The sequence below is a fragment of the Vicugna pacos genome, chromosome 6 (assembly GCF_048564905.1).
Source record: "Vicugna pacos chromosome 6, VicPac4, whole genome shotgun sequence".
NCBI lineage: Eukaryota > Metazoa > Chordata > Mammalia > Artiodactyla > Camelidae > Vicugna > Vicugna pacos.
Window position 1 is genome coordinate 12,076,395 of NC_132992.1, and position 20,311 is coordinate 12,096,705.

General features: G+C 38.2%; 1 protein-coding gene across 1 annotated transcript in view; it reads left to right on the top strand.

The window, feature by feature from the left end:
* Positions 1-20,311, top strand: part of PRTG (protogenin) — a 112,759-nt gene that overhangs the window by 82,547 nt on the left and 9,901 nt on the right. The window contains exons 12-15 of the mRNA XM_072962363.1: positions 13,831-13,926; positions 14,596-14,782; positions 15,631-15,758; positions 17,017-17,187. Coding sequence (XP_072818464.1) covers positions 13,831-13,926; positions 14,596-14,782; positions 15,631-15,758; positions 17,017-17,187 — 582 coding nt within the window. The remainder of the gene's footprint in view (positions 1-13,830; positions 13,927-14,595; positions 14,783-15,630; positions 15,759-17,016; positions 17,188-20,311) is intronic.

Consider the following 20,311-nt stretch of genomic DNA (forward strand, 5'->3'; position numbering starts at 1 on the left):
GAAAGCTTATGAAACCATGATATTGCTCTTTAACAAAAAAGCTGACAAATTTGCACTTACAAAAAAAATGGACTTTATTTCCCTTAAAAAAAAAAAACACCACCTTTATTAAAGTCATAGTCTAACCTGCATAATATTCTTGCCAAAAACACTTAGTCTGAATCTCACCAGGAGGAAACAATTAGATAAATCCAGATGTGAGGCAGTCTACAAAACATCTGGACTGATTCTTTAAAGATGTTCTTGTCATGAAAGATAAGAAAAAGACAGGGAACAGTTCTAGAGAAAGAAGCAGTGTGTGACCTTCAGCTGGATTCAGGAATTGGGGTGGGAGGGGCAGAGAATAAAGGACATATTGGTGGGAAATTTAAAAATGGACTGTGTGTCTGATAAAACTGTATCAGTGTTAAATCTATTGGATGTAATAATGGTATTGTGGTTATGTAGGAGAGACTGTCCTGTTCTCAGGGGAAACATGTCCAAGTATTTAGGTATGAAGTATAGTGATAGTTCAACAAAAGAAAATGTGTGTGTATGTGTGCACTTGAACACATGCACATACCAATAAGAGAATAAGAAAACAGGAAAATACATCAAAATGTTTAAAAAATAATTTAAAATGTTAAAAATGCCCTGTGCTGTGTGTTTAATCAGCTCTTCCAAGTTAGGAATGGTTTTACAATAATGATGCACATGGTTAAAACAACAGCACTTCTGAAATAACAGCTGATTATATAAAACAATTTCTTCCGATGTGTGTGATATTTAAAAGTTGTATCAATTGGCATACATTGTAATATAACTTCACCCACTGAGAAATAAATACAGAAAATCAGTTTCTTACTCATACTGTCCAGTAGCCCTTCCAATTAAACCTCACTTGAGGAACTAAAAACTGAAATTATTTCTTCTATTCATGGAATGTTTATAAATTGGTGTTTATAGTAATATATTTCAGATTGATTATAAGAAATCTTAGGGTTTTCTTTTGAATATTTTACTTACCAGAAAAATGTTTTTTGGTTTAACTCTGTATGCTCAAATTGTTTCAGATTCTCTATCATACCTGTTGAAAACTATTTAAAGATATATTGAATACCTTCCAAGTACCCCCAAAGATCTTTAGTGTCTTTCAGTATCTGAAAGTATCTATATAAACTTCAGGTTTATATAGAACTTGAGTAGACAGTTTGTAGCCAATTAACACGGTAATGACTTGCACCTGCTTATATCAAAGAACTCCCAGAATTCTCTTATCTGCTAGCATTAAAATTGATTTCAGAGTGATACATTCAACAAAGTTTAAATAAATTGCTGTAACACAGTGCTTCTTGTGAGTTCTAAAGGAGGCATAAATAAATAACAAAATCATGTTTTATCGCTGTGATTGATGAAGCTGATATTTCACCAGCTTGCATTTCCTACTTGAGAAGAAATTTAAGATTGGTTTCAAGCTGTCTACCTGCTTCTTTCCCATCTTGTAAGCATGCTTTTAACTGCCGAGGTCTGAGATTTGGAGGAATGGTTATCAAAGCACAGATGTTTTTGCCATGAAACTGTGCACCTCCGACCAAGTCACCGTGGTTCAGGAGATGATAGATGGTATTTTCATGTTGCCTCACAAAAAGGTCAAAATGGCATGGCGAGCCCATGACAGTGAAAGGGAGAAATGTTAGTCCTGGAAGGAAATTTATTTCATGGCTTCAGGGGAAGTTTGGTTGTCATGAATAGGCTCTCTCTGTCAGTCTATAAAAATATTGTTTGTAAGGCAATGATGTATGTCAGACAGACAGTGTGTGTTGGCAGACAGAGCAGCTACTTAAATGCTAAGCCGAATATAGTAACATAAGTCAAGTACTTTGTATGCTTTTAGGATAAGGATTGCTCTGGATAGAAATATCAACATAATCAAAGGGATTTATTTCATTTTCTTAGATAACGACTTTAAGTAAACTTCCTTTGTAAATTTTATAGTCTTGTAAAATGCGCTCCCCACTTCCGCATTCTAACACACTTGTTTATGTTACAAATTCTTGTAATCCACAATCCCTCCATATTATTCACTTTCAAGTTATTCAGGAATAATAGATGTCGACCAGCTTTATTAGAACTCCTCACATAAAGCTGTTACAAATTTTGTAACAGTTAAGCCACTGCTTTCTTGGAGTCTTCTTTCTTTTTCTCCATCCAGCCCACAGGCACCATCAGCCGTCGGCACAATTTCATTAGTTGATGGTGTAGTTGGAGAGACTCAGTGGCAGTGCTTGCTCGTCTTACAAAACTGGACCACTGAGGTGCCTTTCTTCCACAGAGATTCACAAAGGGCAAAGGAATGCCGTAAGAAAAGAACATAAAAGATCAAAACCTGCGTCAGAGCTTCCAATATCACTTTCAGATTCGTTTTTTGTGTTTGGTTGTAAATCAGATTCATTCATGGCAATGTTCAAGTAGAAGTCTTCAACCCCAGATATATCTTACCCAGACAGCCCCAAGTAATGCATTTGTCAAAGGTGAAAAATGGATTTTAAAAGAAGTCTTAAAAGTCTAATAGAGGTATAAAAATGAAACCATGCCATCAAAAAAGAAATAACATGATCAGAATGCTAGTGAAGACAATATAACTGGGAAAGCCTTAGGCTTCTGGATTTTACAAAACAATCTCAGTCTTTTGGGGGAGATTTTGAAAAATAGAGATTAACAATAGGATATACTTACTTTGGTAGGAAACTGATTCTCAAATGTCACATACAAAGAGCTTTCTTCCAAATTATCCTAAACTCAGTAGGAAAGGGGATGTTTTTACTGGGAGTGAGAGGTGTTATTTGTCTTACGGCCCTTGGGGTAGGGGTGAGGGGGCAGAACAAAAGGGACTGAGTCATTTCAGGTTTAGACAAATACTCTACCACCAGCTTCCATAGAGAGCTGTTCTGCAGAACACGTAGGGAAAGTTGGGAGAGTGCAAGTGCAGGGGTTGCCCACTCTGTCTGCCATTCTGTCCATTTTACACTCAGATAAATATTCTGTATTATCACAGAACAAATTTATAACATTTTGGCATGGTGATCATTAAAAAAAACCCTTCCTTTAAATTGATAATGCAAACAGTGAAATATGTTTATGATTAGCAATCCGTTACAGAAAGTCAGTTTATAAACAAAAGGGAAATGAATTTTTCATCCTGAATTAAAGTAAAATTTACATTTTTTAGCTTAAAAAGCTTTTGCTTTTTAATCAGCCTACTAACACATTTATGTAAGGCGTTTTAACTGTCATGAATTAACCTTTTCCATTCTAACAAAGTCTGATGATACAAGACAAAGAAATCTCTCTTAAAAGACTTGTACTAGGCGGGAAGGTATAGCTCAGTGGTTGTAGAGCGCGTGCCTAGTGTGCACCACGTCCTAGGTTCGGTCCCCGGTACCTCTATTAAACAAACAAACCAACAAACCTAATTATGCCCCCCCGACAAAGGCTTGTACTAATCTCAGTACAGTTTAGAAAGGAGAGACACAGCAGTTTGATAACTTGAAGGCAAATCAAATTGTTCAAATGTGATTTGCATTTTCATTACTGTGCTTAAACATAGCGTTTTAAAACAGAGTATTTCACTCAGCTTCCCTTTCCCACCCATCCCCCTTAGCATTTTTCCTGCTCCTCTGCTCCAGGACCAGACTTGGGCTGGCCCCAGATTCTATGTCAGAGGCCATGACCCAGGTGTCACAGTGGTCCGTACTGCTGGCCTCTTCTCTGAATAATTATGTGGGGGTATTGTGTTGGCGGGACAGGCTTGGGGGCAGTGCAGCCACCCTGGCTAGCCAGACCAAGGAGCCCTCCAGTCGGACTGCAGGGGAACAATGAGCCTGAAAAGGCTCACACCAAACCTTGTAGCACAAAAGATTAAGTTAAAAATGGACATTTGGCCAGGCACTAGGTTTCACCCCTCAGAACTTCACCGTTTCTCACTTACCCTGAGCATTTCCTACTTTAGCTATTCTCAGACTTCATAGAAGTTGACTTTTTATCAGCAAGTGTTCAGACTTACTTGCGCACATCTATTCTAATTTATTTATTTTTAATGCTTTGAAGCCATCTTAATTATGACACTTTGTCGGTAATATAAGCAAAGCTTTTCTTTAGCAGTAGTTTAAGGAAATAATTTTCAGCAGTGCATAGTGATTTTTAAAGTAATGCTTTTTGTTCTCTCAAAATGTTCTATTAAGCTGCTCCAGCATGTTCATGTCAGTAAACTGGACTGTCCCAACGTGGATCTGATTCCTTTTCCTTCCTTGAGTCGTAGGAGGATTACTTTTCCCACCACCTGAGAAGTTTGCATAGAAGGACGGGAAATAAAACGCATCAAGTCTTTATGAGATTGGAATTTTAGAAATTATGTCAGAGGTGGACTCAACTGCTGTGGGGTAAAAGTTTTCTCATGGTTCTGACCTCAGGTTTTCTCTGAATTTTATCTGCTCCCACGTGTCCGCTCTGGCCTGGGTCTTTTCAAGGCTTCTGGAACCTTACCAGTTAGCAGCTGGAAGAAATAAAAGCTTGGTTTTCATGAGCCCAGAGTTATCTCTCATTCTTGGTCCACAGCTAAATACTTTGTAACTAATAGTTTTCTATTATGTATTTTCCAAGAAGCCAAACTCCTAGAAATGTCAGTCTTATAGCAGAGAATCCATAAAGTTTGAATGGATATCCATCAGTTTTACCATCTGAGTTCATCTCCGGTCAGAGAACTTTTGATCTTCATGGTGTCTGGGGGAAGGAATGGTGCAGGAACTTCCTACAAGTGAGCCTATTCGTTTTTGCCTTTTGTATCGAAAATAAAAAGTAGAAGGACAGAACAATGATGAAAATCCAATAAGACTGGAACTCTTAAAAGTTTTCTCCTCGGAGTAAGTTTATTCCTTAGTGTTTAAATCTCTGATTACTTTGCTTTTGTTTTACTGTGTATTTGATTGCTTTGAATGTACATTAATATCACCCACTTATTCGGGGTCTACTCCAGGGATAACCTAAACCCGGAAGGGGCCAAAAATGGGTTTAAGTCATAAAGCCACTTAAGGAGAGGATGACATTGCTTAGAATGTCTTCTCTTAATTTTACACATATTCTCACATATTTTCCTATTTGGCTTCTCAGATATTAGTGATTATAGGACCCCTGGCTTTATCACATAGACCCAGAAGCACAAAATTGGAGCTGAAGGACAATAAAAATAAATTAAAAAAAACAAACCCAACCACTCTATGTTGTAGAAGATATAATAATTGATGCTCATAAGGATGATTTTGAAGCGCCAGAGGAAGTTTCAGTTATTTCTAGTGTAGTAAAGAATCAAGGAGGTTTGAAATAGAGTTTTGGATATTTTACATGGGAAAAAATGATTGGTTGTTGACAGAAAGCTAGTTTGCTTACATAGAAGTGTCTTAATCTGTAAAATAAAAATAACAATTCTTATTTTATAGGATTATTGTAAGGATTATTTAAGATAATGCATATCAAGTACATTGTAGCTTGTTGGCATATAAAACAGTACATTTTCTCAACAGTTCTTCACCATTTTATTATTACCAAAGCAATTCATGTTTGTTATAGAACAGGTAGAAATATAGGAAGCAAAGTAACTAAAAATTCTACCATGTAGAGCTACATAACATGTTCATGTTTCTGTACATATCAGAAGATAATGCATTTTCATTCCCCTTTATAGTTCTGCCTCTGATGTCCACTTCCTTGCCCTTTAACTCCATGTTTTTTGCTACCCCTAACCTCACGGCTTCCTGATGAATTTATTCTGTTAAAGGACAGAGATAGCCAGACCCTTGGTGCCTTCTCTCCAGCTTTGGACATTGTCAGCCATCCTTCCCTTGGTGTCCATGGTATTTTACGTTCCTGGTTCTCCTCATGACTCTTGAAGACCACTTCCCTTTTGGCCCCAAGGTTTCTAGTCCTTGCTGTCTTTTCTCTCCTCTGCCTGCACCCTTTTGTGTAAATAACTGCTGAATGTGGTTCTCCATCCTCACTGCTGGCTCCAGCCCACATTTCTTTTTTTTTTTTTTTCTTTTTGTGGGGGAGGTAATTAGGTTTATTTATTATTTATGTATTTTTTAGTGGAGGGACTGGGGATTAAACCCAGGACCTTGTGTATGCTGAGCAGACACTACCACTGAGCTATACCTTCCACCCCCCCGCCTTTTTTTTCTTTTTCTTCAGCCTACACTTCTTACCACCCTCTGGTCAGCCCCCTTCCCCCCGCATCTCTGATTCAGCATGTCCTTGGCTCCATCAGGCATATGCTCTTCCATTTCTGTCTGGTGAACCCATGCTGGAAACTGGGGAGCTTTCCTACTCCTCCTCCTCATTAATCCCTTCTCTCAGCGATTTCATTGAGTCAGCTGTTTTCCATATATAAGTAATAAAATCCACAATGCCTCGCCTAGCTCTCAAAGCCCTCCGAGAATGACCCCCAGCCGAACTTTTCTGCTTGACCCTCACTCATGCACCCTTTACTGAGCTCTTCCCCGTCACTCATCCCTGGTCCGTAGGTTCCTGACCCCGAGCCTTTGCTCATATTCTTCCCATGGCCTCAGTCTCTTCTCCCCCATGCTTATTACAGGAAGGTCAGATTCTGCTCAAATCAAATGCACTTCTTTGATGAAGCCCTCTTCACTCCCCAAACTACTAGTAACCATTCCCTCCTCTAACTTCCCTTAGAGTTTCAACAAATCCCTTTGCAGCAGTTACTGTCTTGCATGGTACTTATTTAGACCTTTGTTTTCGCTCTCCTAGCACACTGTTACCTAAACAAATTTGGGAGTAACTTATATGTTTCAACTTCCTAATCTTAAACAGAGGAAACTGAGTTCTAGGAGACTACCTTTACAGCCACACAGCTATAAAATCCAAGAATGAAAGCCAGATCCCCTAATTCTCTAACCAGCCCTCTCTACATTTATCTATTTAGCACTAAAACACCTACTGTGTCAGACATTTTCCTAAGCATTTTATAAATATAAACTCATTTAATCTCCATTTTATAGATGAGGAAACTCAATTCAAACCCAACTGGTCTGGTTCCAGACTCTCTCCTCTAACCACTATACCATCCTGGTCTTCTAAGTGAGAGGGAGCAGGGAGTTGTTGGATGCTAAGATTTATATTATAACTACTGATATTTTTATCTGTATATTACTTTTATCAGTGTGTTACTGTTACTACACACTGGCACTCTCTCAGTCACTTTATGTGAATCAGTTCATATCCTCCTCCCATCACCTCAAGAGACAGATGCTGTGTCATCATCATACCCATTTTATAGGTGATTTTAACCGAGGTAAACAGAGAAAATAACTTACCAAGGTGAAATTGGAATCCAGGCCATCTAGGTCTGACATCTCAGATAAAGCATAACCCTTGTGCTAAACTGTCAATCTTAACTTCTTGGTAGCACTGAGTCATTAGGAAAGTTACTTCTTCTCTTTGTCTCAGTATCCTCCTGTGTAGAGGATAGGTGACAAAAACAATACCTCAGTCATGGGGTTTTTAAGTTCATGTGAAATATTTGTATGTATGACAGACCCTGATCCAGGGCAGCCCTTCTCCCTCTTTATAGCTTTGCATTTCATGAAGTCTTTCATTTGGTAAAACTAAAGCCATAGCGGTATTTCATGCATACCTATTTTGAATTGCTCATTTATCAGTTTCAACTGGTATCTGAATAGCTCCCACCTTCTTATTAGATGAGTTATCACTCTCCTTACAGGCACATAGGTGCCATCTAGTGATAGAGAAGGGAAATGCACATTATTTAAGTAAAACACTGAGAGAAGGCGTATTTTGTTGTTGTTTTGTGGTCTTTGAAAACAGGTTGCAATGAAAAAATGGGTATATTCTACCAAAACTTTTAGTAGGTTACTTAAGATTGTTGCATGAAGATTCAGTGAATGCATTATTGTTAAATCATACGCTTTTAGAATGGAATTAAGACAGGTTCTTGGTAACACCTAATGGTTAAAACTGGACATAATTAAGAATGAATGAATTTGTTGTGTCCACTTGCTTGCTGTTTTCTAATACAAGTTCTCAAACTCTTCCCACCTCGTTTTTTTGAAACAATCTACTGCTCTTCCATTAATGGGGAAGTCTGTTAAGTTATTTTCCAAAGCATTTATCATCATCAGGTTGTTTCTTTATTAACAGATGAGAGCTTATTAGATTAAAATGGAAGACATGGGTGAAGGTAGATCTGACACTGAGAGGATTATACACCATGTGGAGTGGCTGCCAAAACAGCAAGCTTTCTTAGTGGCTATAAACACAAAACGCAGCTCCTTCAGTCATGTATATGAGTCACACACACACCTGAGAGCTGGTGCCTGCTCTGCAGCCCAGGGGATGTTCGTGAGAACTGAGGGTATTCCAGCTCAGCCTCGGTGTTTGCTGATTTGCTGATACTCGGGATTCTAGACCTTCCTTGTATGAACGAACAACCTTCGTATTCATTTGCCTTCCTAAAGGTGTCTCCCAAATTTAAGTGCACCTGTAGTTTTGGTAGTGCCTTTTCTGTTCTCCCAGACAGCTCTACTCAAAAGAATAACAACAATAGTAATGTTGTGTTTACTAATTATAGGAACTATACAAAGCCCTTAATAGGCATGATGTCATCTAATACTCTAAAACCGACAACATAATGCCATTTGCAGCAATAGGGATGCTCCTGGAGAATGTCATTCTAAGTGAAGTAAGCCAGAAAGAGAAAGAAAAATACCATGTGAGATCGCTCATATGTGGAATCTAAAAAACAAAAACAAAAACAAGCAAACAAAAACAAAGCATAAATACAGGACAGAAATAGACTCACAGACAGAGAATACAGACTTGTGGTTACCAGGGGGGTGGAGGGTGGGAAGGGATAGACTGGGATTTCAAAATTGTAGAATAGATAAACAAGATTACACTGTATAGCACAGGGAAATATACACAAAATGTTATGATAACTCACAGAGAAAAAAATGTGACAATGAGTGTGTATATGTCCATGAATGACTGAAAAATTGTGCTGAACACTGGAATTTGACACAACATTGTAAAATGATTATAAATCAATAAAAAATGTTAAAAAAATCCCTGAAAAGGATTATATCTCTATGTTCCAAAGGAAAATAAGCAAGGCTTAGAAAACTAAGAAACTTAGCCAAGACTATACAACTGGTAAATCATATAGAGCGAGCATTCATTTACCAATCCTTCCCCTTTGGTAGATTGAAATTAAAAGCAAGAGTTATGGTTTTCTGGCATTTTGAGTCTTGCAGACAGTACCTGACTTTTAGCAGGTGCTTTGGTAAGTGTTTATTTGACACCTGTGGACTCTTTGCTTGGCCAGCCAGACTTCTGGTTCTGATTCCTCCTTAGGTGAAACAAACTCAAGTGGAAGAGCTGGTAGTGAGAATGAAATAGAAAAGAAAGAAGGTGACGCAAGTCTTAGAACCAGTGGAGAAAAAATAATGGATATAGCCATAGTGATGTTTCAGGAAGGAGATTGTTTTTTAGCCAAAAAATAAAGAAAAGATAAAGACAAATTTCTTTGATAAAGAAAGGCAAGTTAATTTAGCTGGGACCACGATCACGTTAACTTAAGCTGACACTCCAGAGTTATGCATCAAAGCGTTCAGAGCCAGATTTGTGTTAAATTAACGTGGGCTTTCTTTCCTGACCCTTCATCTTTCTATATTGCTAAATCTTTAGGCAAGTTTAACCACAAATCCAAATGCCATCTATCACCCCTGGGACCATTAAGCAATTAGCCCTGTTGAGGAGTGATTTTTATGCCCCTTGCGTTGACCTTTGAAGGAACTGCGACCACCTCTCTCCCCACCCGCCTCTCTCTCACTCTCCTTCCCTTGCTGGGTTTGGAGGAGGCCTGCGCTATTCTTTGTGGCTGCTCTTCCTGACTCTGCTGGTTTCCCCCTAAACCGCATAGCCTAAGTCTGCTGAGTCTCGTGTAACCAAGCACCACATATGTGGCAGCGCTTGTCTCAAGGAGGGCTGGAACAGGCCTTGGGAACTGGATCCCTGTGGCATTTCACAGTGTTAATCCTGTCTCTGTTTTGTCCTTCATGCATCAGAGGGTCTTTGCAGAACTGCAGAGCATTAGGACTTGTACTGCTTCTGCTGAGATACATCATTGGTGCATTTACCTGTACTTAATGTATTGGTCCTAAACTTTATTTTTTTACTCGGTATCCTAAATTTTGTTAATTGTGCAGCTGTTCTCTGTTTTTTCTTAGCTGATAACTCTTACTGCCTGATAATGCTCATCTTAACATTATTTTGAGGGCTTTGATCCTTTAGGTCCCGTCTTAAATTTACAAAAGTACATGAAATCAAATTTCTAACAAATTGTTTATGAAGAACGAGCCAGGATTCTCTGGGCTTTCTGGATTCACAGATCAAAATAATACAGTGACTAGATTTTGAAATTGAAGTCATATTTTTAAAGTCTAAGAGGAGTATGTGGCAAGTACAGGTGGCTCACTGCTCAGCTTGGCCCCCAACGTGGCACTTTTTAGTTTTAAAAACAAGATTCTTCACAGAGCATGAAGAGTAGATCACATGTGAACAAACGTGAATGGATTTTCTCTTTCCTTTACCATATTTTTTCCACCTAATATGTCCTATAATTTTATTTTTTCTACTAAAATAATTTCCAAAATTATCCTGGTTCTTGCTTTACTTTTTGGTGTGGATAGAAAGGAATCTCGTGCACCCAGTATACTTGATTTGCCTGCTCAGTGGTTTGCCTTTTCCTAACCTCGGGTAAACTAGCAGGGGAAGGAGCCCAGCACTGGAGGCGGTTGCTCTGGCCGCAGGGATGATTTCCAGGTGGATGTCGGAAGAGCTGCCTCTCCTCGTGTCGGACTTGTTGGCGTCTTTGCTGAGAGGGTAATAGCCAGGTGCTGGGAGTGGAAAGGGGGCACCTCTGTGCTCTCATCTTCTTAGGACATATAAGCTGCTTCTGTGTGATCAACAGCAACCAAAAAAAGGTTAATTCTGGGTTTAAAATTTAGTGTAAGCAGCTTATTTTTTTTAAAAGAGTAAGAAGAGGAAAATGAAGAATCAATTTTAGGGCTAAAAAATAAGTAAATAACCATTGCAGAGAAGGATTCATGAAATGTTGATTGATTGTTTGCACGATGGAAAAAAGATTAATCTCTCCATCTCCACTCATAACCCTCGTCAACATCAGCTTTCTATACGACCTGGCTGTTCCCGTGTCTGGCTGCCGGAGAATGTGAGCTACTTTGGGCAAGTTCTCGTTCATCCTTCCTTTTCTGTATCTCCTGATTCCTGGCATAATACCTCACACTCAGGAGGCTTTCCTAAAGGTACTCTTCTAACTGAGTAGAGACAGTATAAAGAAATACGTTTGAAAAACTTGTGCGGAGAGCCAGTTGAATTCCATTTGTACCCATTCAGAGGGAGAGTTTGTAAGATGGAACTCAGGATTCAGTTGACTAATAGGTTTAGCACTAGGAGGAAAGAAAGAAGAAAACAGATTCAAATTAAGTAGCCATTGATCTGAACAGAAACCTTTTGAATCTTAGAATTTCAGTGCTGGATGTTAGAAATCGTTTCAAGGATGAAATGCACATGTGTTTTTGCTTTCTGATAATTATTTTATAAAAGCTTGAAAATATTTGTTTTAAAATTCATTATAAGGAGACATACTTGCTGTGACAAAGGCATGTATTTGTATAAATTTAAAGACCCTGTACTTTTTCATAGGAAATCACAAGTTCTTGGTTCAGCTTTGAGTGATACTGGACATGCTACTTAACACATTTGTACCACAGTGTATACAGAGGGAATCACATATATCTTATAGAGTATTTTAGGATATCCTTTTAATGCATTTTAAAATTAAATATTAGAACATATCAGTTTGAAAAATATTTATGCAAACTGTTAAATTACTTTGGAGAAATTCTAAATTCACAGCTTATTTTTGGATTTTAAATGTTCAAATTCAATCTAGAATTATTTTTACTATTTTATTCTAAGGCCTTTTTCACATTTGATATATCTATTAAGGATGATTGTTTTCCCTTATGAAACACTGGATTTATTTATGTGTTTGTTTTATTATTATTTAGAGAAGTATAAGGTAGAAATACATTAAAATTAGATAGAATCACCATATGATCCAGCAGTCCCACTTCTGGGTATATACCAAAAGGAAGTGAAATCAGTATCTCAAAGAGTTATCTGCACCCTCATGTTCATGGCAGCATTATTCACCATAGACAGGTTGTGATAACAGCCTAAATGCCTCTTGACAGGTGAATGGATAAAGAAAATGTGACATATGTATACATATATACACACATATATATGCATACACACACACACACACACACACACACACACACACACACAATGGAATATTACTCAGCTTTTAAAAAGAAGGAAATCTTGCCATTTGCACAACATAAATGAACCTAGAGGACATTATGCTAAGTGAAGTAAGCCAGGAAGACAGTTAGTACATGATCTAAATAAGCCAGAAAGACAATTGCTACATGATCTCACTCATATTTAAATTTAAAATAGTTAAACTCATAGAAGCAGAAAGTAGAATGGTGGTTGCCAGGGGTTTGGGGGTGGGAGAAATGGGGAGATGTTGGTCAGAGGGTACAAAGTTTCAGTTATGCAAGATGAGTAAGTTCTGGGTATCTGATGTACAGCGTGGTGAGTATAGTTATCAATGCTGTATTGTATACTTGAAAATCACTAAGAGTGTAGATCTTAAATGTTCTCACCACACATACCCACATGCAAACAGTAACTGTGGAGTGATGGGTATGTTAATTTCTTTGATTATAGTGATTATTTCACAGTATATACCTATATCAGACATCAAGTTATATACCTTAAATGTCTGCAACTTTTGTTTGTCAGCTATACCTCAATAAAGCTGGAAAAAAAGGAATACATTGTTTCTGAATAGTATTTATTTTTGCCCTAATCAGGTATTGCTTTATAGTTAAATGTTATCATAAACACTTACATTTAAATGTATTTATATCATTAAACTTCTTGAATATCTTCTAAAGTATATTATTTAGGATTTATGACGACTTATTTCCTACAAGGCATGAAAAAATTTTTGTTTTAATATGCATGGGATGGACTTCAGTTTCCATATTGTGATAGTTTATGGACACCAGTAGAGGGAGCTCCAGCGCATCTTTCTTGGTAAATTTAGCTCAACTTGATCATGTCGGTTTGTGGAGAGGGCACAAGTAGAAATAAACTTAAATAACACATGGTTATAAACATTTTCAAAGGTACTCAAGAGTGACAACTGTAATTCTTCTTACCTTCTAGGGGGAAAACAATCTCAGTTGGATTTCCATGCTTTTAAGTTAACGACCCTTAAATAACTAAACAAAGAGCTTGTATGTAGTGTAATCCCTTGTAAGGGGCCCATTAGACAGCCCAAGACTTTTAAAATCTAGAATCTGTGTCTGGTCAGTTGAAGAAGAGGAGGAAGAGTGGTGGTGGTAATGTCATTGTTCGAAGTGAGGCTAAATAAAATAAAATTTTAATACTTGGTAGATGGTCCCAGTAGCCATGTCATAGTAAGGTGAATTGCTGAATCATTGCAAAGAACAGGAAGAGAAAGAAAGTTTTCATTTTACTTAGCGCCCTTATGCATTCGAAAGTTTTTTAAAACCCAAATCTAGATTCTAGAACCTTTGTTCTAGAACCTTTGTTCCTAACTAGAGGGCTGGACCTAATTACTACCTCTTGGTTTCTTTATAGACCCCAGAAGAAAATACCATGTGAGGCTGCTGGCTTACAACAACATAGAAGATGGCTATCAGGCGGACCAGACAGTCAGTACTCCAGGATGCGTGTGTAAGTAAGAGTTACAGTAGTTTGTTTCACCATGTAAGACACACGCTCCTTTTTCTCCTTTTCGTTCTTTACATTTAAGTCTCATTACTACTTGCACACCTTGGTGGTTTTTATTACTTTATATTCTCCAAGGTGCCTAACATTCTATTTTGAACAAGTACGTACTCAGTGAGATGTACTTAATTATAAGAACCTATTTTTGTTTTGCATGCAAAAGACCATTAGAAATTTAACTGGGAAAATAACCCAGAATACTTACATACACTAAGTTTTCTTTTATCTCCTTTAATCTTGAGGCTAATTCTTTCCTTCCAGTTGCTGTTCAGTTTTATTGCTACTAAGAGCTGTTTGGTTTTATTGCTACTAAAGAGGATGTGGGTCTTGTTTTAAGCCTATGGCTGGCTTTCTGAATGTCTCTGGCTGGTAGCTTGACTTCTCTGTGCTTCTGTTTTACATTCTAAATATTGATAATGTTTAATTCCTTATCTAACTCATGGAAGAGTCATTTTGGTTTAAATGATATATCGCTAAACCACAGTGAACCTGTGGTGGAAGAAAGACCTAAAGTCAACTTATGGGAGGAGGGGACGTATTATGATTTTACCATTTTTCTACCTTCTACATTAAACGTTACACCATGCAGTAAATTAACATTGTCTTTTTCAATAGCTGTCCGTGATCGCATGGTTCCTCCTCCACCACCACCCCACCACCTCTATGCGAAGGCTAACACCTCATCTTCCATATTCCTGCACTGGAGGAGGCCTGCGTTCACCACGGCACAAATAATTAACTACACCGTCCGCTGTAACCCTGTTGGCCTGCAGAATGCTTCTTTGGTTCTGTACCTTCAAACGTATGTAGCTTCTATTAATGGTTGTTTTCTTCGCTCTCCTCCCAACTCGCTCTTCCTTCTTTACCATCTTGGGCCAGCTTGAGCTCCAGCGGGAAGCATCTGTCTCAGGACTTGTCTTACTTATAAAGTGGTGGGAATGGTGCATCTTTACCATATTCAGTTCTGAGACCTGTATTTTTTGAAATTTAATTTCCATGAACAATTTTTTGTTGTTGTTTCCCCAGCCTCATGGAGCAAGATTAGGCAAGAAGCTATTACTCATTTCAAGTAGCTAAACTTAGCATGTTTAAGGAAAGAAACAAGACCATTTTCATGCTGCCATCAAAAAATGAAGCTCGTTATTCTGTTTTCTAGATCATAGTTAGAAAGATAGCCATCATTATGCTTTAAAAGACTGGTTTGACTTCCGGTATTTCACAGGAAGTCCTTTTGTATTGGGACATTTCTGTCCTGTTAATTTCCCAGTTTCCTCTCAAAGCAGTTTTTAGGCTTATTTCTATAACACCAAATGTAATATTTATTTATTTATTTATTTATTTATTTAAACAAACAAACACCTTTATTGTGGTATGATTTCCTGTGAAGTAAATCACACATACTTAAAATGTACAATTTGATTAATTTTTGATAGGTGTATACACCAATGAAACCACTACCACAGTCAAGACCAAATGTAGCATTTTAATAGTCAAATTAGATTGCTCTTTCAATTTAAAAACATTTTCTTAAGAAAATGAGGAGGTAATGAATAATAATAGTGTGCCCTAACTGTATTGATTGGAAATACTGACCATCTTTTAGAAACCATGTGCTACCAGCATTAACAACTTCATTCCTCATTATCATAGATCAGAAACTCACATGTTGGTTCAAGGTCTAGAACCAAACACCAAATACGAATTTGCTGTTCGACTGCACGTGGATCAGCTTTCCAGTCCCTGGAGCCCGGTTGTCTACCACTCCACGCTTCCAGAAGGTAAAGAAAGCAGCTCCCCTATGGGTTTTATCTACATGTTAAAGTATATACATATATAATATATGTGTGTGTGTGCGTGTGTGTGTGTCACTTTGAAGAAGATACTGCCATGGTTGCTACCTACCTGTTGAAGTGTATGTATTTGTTTTCTTTAGTTTCTTAACTTTTGAAATTTCTGTTCCTTTATTGTAGTAAAAACATTTTCCCTCTCAATGTATTGCATAAGCAGGTGGGCTTAAATTTAGTGTCTCTTTAGGGAATGCTGCATGTTCTAAAATCAGGTGTGCCGTGCAAGGCTGCACCGAAATAATTTAAAATGGAAATAAGTGAATAATGTATTTAATGATGTTAGGAGCCCGCATTAGAACCTAATGTGAGCTCCTAGCTTGGTGCTGTGCGTAGTGCAGTGGAGACGAGCACCAGTTTTGAGGCTTACCTACAGCACTTGATACAGTATTCCATGTCTCAACCTGCTTTTCCTTTTCTCTACAGTGAGGTCTACATGATCCATCTGTAAGGACCATTGCAGCTCTATTTTAATGATGCCGAGAGAAGGCAGAGGGCGTTTATTTCAGTGAGCACTGGGCTGTTTTGCTAAGGTTTAGGCAGTACTCCATATGCAGTGTGACACCCAAAACAAGTTCCTCACACTTTTAGCATATTGAACATGGGGTCAGCTAAAATCCCTAGACTTCACTACCTTTTCAGAGATAAAAGTTATTAGTCTAAAGTCTGTCTTATAAGCTCACTGATTCACAACTTTTTGGAGAAGAAGTAAATATTTTGGTCTCATTAGTATTTTCTTCACTGGTTTCCTAGAGCAGATTAAGTTTACATTCTGTGCATTTTAGTAAGAAACACAGAGTGGATTCTATACCTAATAGGATGCCTAACAGGCAGGTGCTCCTGGTGGAACTGTACACCTTTCTAGTCGTCAGTGTGGCAAAACAGTATGAAGAGCCCTAAAAATGCTGACAACCTGCGACTTAGTAATTCCTCGTCTGGGAATCTACCATCTCCTTTGCTTTTTTTTTTTTTTAGCGTTTTAAACATTAGGCTTTCAGGTAAAGAAGAAAAAAATCATAATCTGCTGTTATCACCAGTGAGCTATGAAAGCTGTGATTTTGAGATGTTTTTATAGTGGTTTCTAGTTTTTCAAACTCTTTTCTATGCCCGCCTATCAGTCCGTTAGCCAGGTATTTGAGTCTTTATGACCATTATCTCCTAATAGCACAGTATTTTCCACGTGTGTGCACAGCACCGGCAGGCCCACCGGTTGGAGTAAAAGTGACGCTGATAGAGGATGACACTGCTCTGGTGTCTTGGAAACCTCCTGATGGCCCGGAGACGGTTGTGACGCGCTACACTATCTTGTACGCATCCAGGAAGGCCTGGATTGCAGGAGAGTGGCAGGTCCTACACCGCGAAGGTAAATAGGATCATAAATTACCAAAGGGGACAAGAAGTAAGATGATCAGTGATAAGGAAACAAAGGGAAAGAGAGGGATCTAGAGTTTGTTTTGAAGGTATAATTATGAAGTAACCAATTAAGGATTTGGGTTTTGTTCAAAGGCCATTGGGAAGCCATCCACATACTGCAAGCATGAGCATGATTTGCATTTCAGAAAGATCACTCTGAGTATTGTGAAGAGAAGAGGTTTGGTAGAGGAGGACTAGGGGCAAGCATGATACAAGGAGACCAGGAAGGAATTGTGATCTAGGAAAGAGATGAGAAGCCTGGATGATGGTGGCAAGGATTGAGGTAGAAAGGAGAGGGTGGTTGAAAGAGATCAAGGAGGTGAAATTAACAGGACTCGGTAGCTAAAGGAGGGAAGGAGAAGGGGTCAGAGAGGGAGAATTGCTACAGGTGAGTAGTAGATTTCCAGGGGTTGTGTGTCTTGCGCTGGAGTAGCTGACGCCGGAAGAAGACCTGATTTAAAGGAGAAGACCTTTGTACGGCTACAGAAATGGTCCACGTGCAAATGAATTGACCCATGTGGATGTCACGTCCACCTGAGTACTGGGGGAAGCTGATTAGGGCTTAAGAACGCTAAATCTAAATTTTTTACACCAATTTTGTTTTGGCTGAGAGAAACTGAATTGTAGAACTCACCATTCTTATTTCATGCTTTTATCAGAATGCCCTTTTAAAATTTTTGAGTCTTTCATTTGGACAAGTCCCAGATGCCAGTTTTTAGATGGGCCATCACATGAATAGAATAATTTCATTATTTTGGCACTTTCTAAATTCAGACACGCATGCTGGGAAAAGAACAGTTTTCCAAGCAATTAAAAACTTAAGCATGATTTTGAGAAGGAAATTTGTTGGCAGTCTGCATATTCTAACCACGTTACAGTACCAGGCACTTCCACTTCCACTTTACCTTTAATGCGGAATATTTACCCAATTAAAAGAATGTACTTCAAGGCCACTTACCTGGATGTAATGAATATATAACGCTTTTTGTGACTATAAAGTACACAGTAACTGTAGCTGGCATTTTGATAGTTATGTATTCATATTTTTCACTAAGCAAATGCCCCGCTAAGTAATGATTTCCTAGTCACTGAAGAGCCTGGAAAGTAATATGTGCTTGCTACTAATACAGTTTTTCATTTTACCCATTGTCCATCACTGCCCTAACAAACCACTCTAAAATTCAGCCATTGTATTTTCGCACAATTCTGTGAGTCAACAATTTGGACTGGGATCAGCCAGGCAGTTCTGTTGGTCTCTCCTCAGGTCACTCATGAGGCTCTAATCATCTCAGGGTTTCAGCTGGGCGTGGGTAGCTTACAAACAACGAGACAATTCCAGCATAAGGAAGACAGGGAGGAAACCCCAGGTACAGAGCTTGCAAGCCTCTGCCTGTATCACATTTGCTAACAACCCCCCTGGCAGAGCAAATCACGTAGACAAGCCCAGCCGTCAGTGTGGGAAGGGAGTGCCCACAGGTGTGGAGAGATGGAGGCACGGTTTATGCAGGGCTTTTCGTCTTACGGTCTACCCCGATATTCTTAAAATATATAATTCAGTTTTCACTGATTAATTCCAAAATTATGTATTGACACAACGTTTGGCCAAGTGACTAACCTGATTTAAGGAGTGTTACTTATAAGTACTAATAACAAATTTTGATCACTTGAGCACATACTTCCTTTAGCTCTTCATTTGTACCTACCTAGAAAAAAACCAGTATTTTGGTTTGGTTCCTTTTAACGCATTCATTTGTCAATTTCAGACAAGGCTCAGAAAACAAAATTTTGCCTTACTGATGGTGCAGTAGTGAAATGGGTTGTAATCTCAGGTTTTACTTCTATATAAGCCTTTCTAACTATGTAAGAGTGCATGAGGGAAAAAAATCTATTTTTGCCTTTATGCCGCTTGTGTAATTTTAAGAAATATTATCAGGGAAAAGCTTTTGTCTTTTACTAAATGTAGGGAACCTTTTTCATAGCTAATGCTAGTAATTCATAGAGAACAAAAGAAACAACGTAAGAAGCAATTGTGTTTATTTTGTTCAGAGAGAAAAATATAAAAAGTTTGAGTTACCCACTTCTAAACAAAAAGCAGAGAATGCAGCATGGCATTTAAAGAAAAAAACTTTATTATGGCAACTTTTGGAAAGGTAATGGTGTAGAAAAATATAGAGGGCAAAAGAGGAGGAATATCAATATCTCTTTCATATTTATCTATTAATCTTCTATACATAGTATGCTTATACACTTATGTATATAATTAATTTACATATTTACTGCCACATGGAACAGAATTGTTTGCATTAGTTAAAACATTTTTAAGATGTTCCTGGTAACCGTGTATTTGTGGCTAAAATGGGACATGGATAAATAGTTTAGCAGAAGTGTGACATGAAATCATAATTGAAAGTGGATCAGAAATTACAGCCTTTACCTTCCTGATATGATATAAATCAGCACAAAGTACTCAGTTATTTTTAAATCTACAGGGTGTGCTGTAAGAAATCACTCTCTACTACAGCAATTTCTGTCCCTCTTGGTGTTATTTTCCCAAGAACATAAATGTGCCCTCCTTCAAAAAAAAAAAGTTCCGTAACAAAATAAATTTGAGAAACACCATATGCCATTTCCTCCTATTAGAGATTCATATTGGAAAATTAAGTCTTTCAGTAAAGGAACTCACTTAACTTAACATTTGCCAAATGCCTTGGATTACTGATAGTAAGAACATATTGATTTATTAAATGGCTCCTTATTGAGTGATTCCTATGTGCCAGGCTCTTTTCTGGGCATTGGCAATACCACAGGGAACAAAACCATGTCGATTTCTCATTGGAGCTTACATCTCAGGTAACAAACAAGTATGTAAATGTTCAGGCAGTGTCCTAGTGCTATGAAGAAAGCTGCAGTAGGGGAAAGAACAAAGTGGTGCAGTCAGTGAGCCAAGTTCTTTTGGAATAGACGACATCTGAGCAGAGCCGTATGGGTATCTGGGGGAAGTGCACGGGCCCTGAGACAGAAGTGTGCTTGGCGTTTTAGAAGAGCACGAAGAAGGCCAGGCAGGCTAGAGTGAG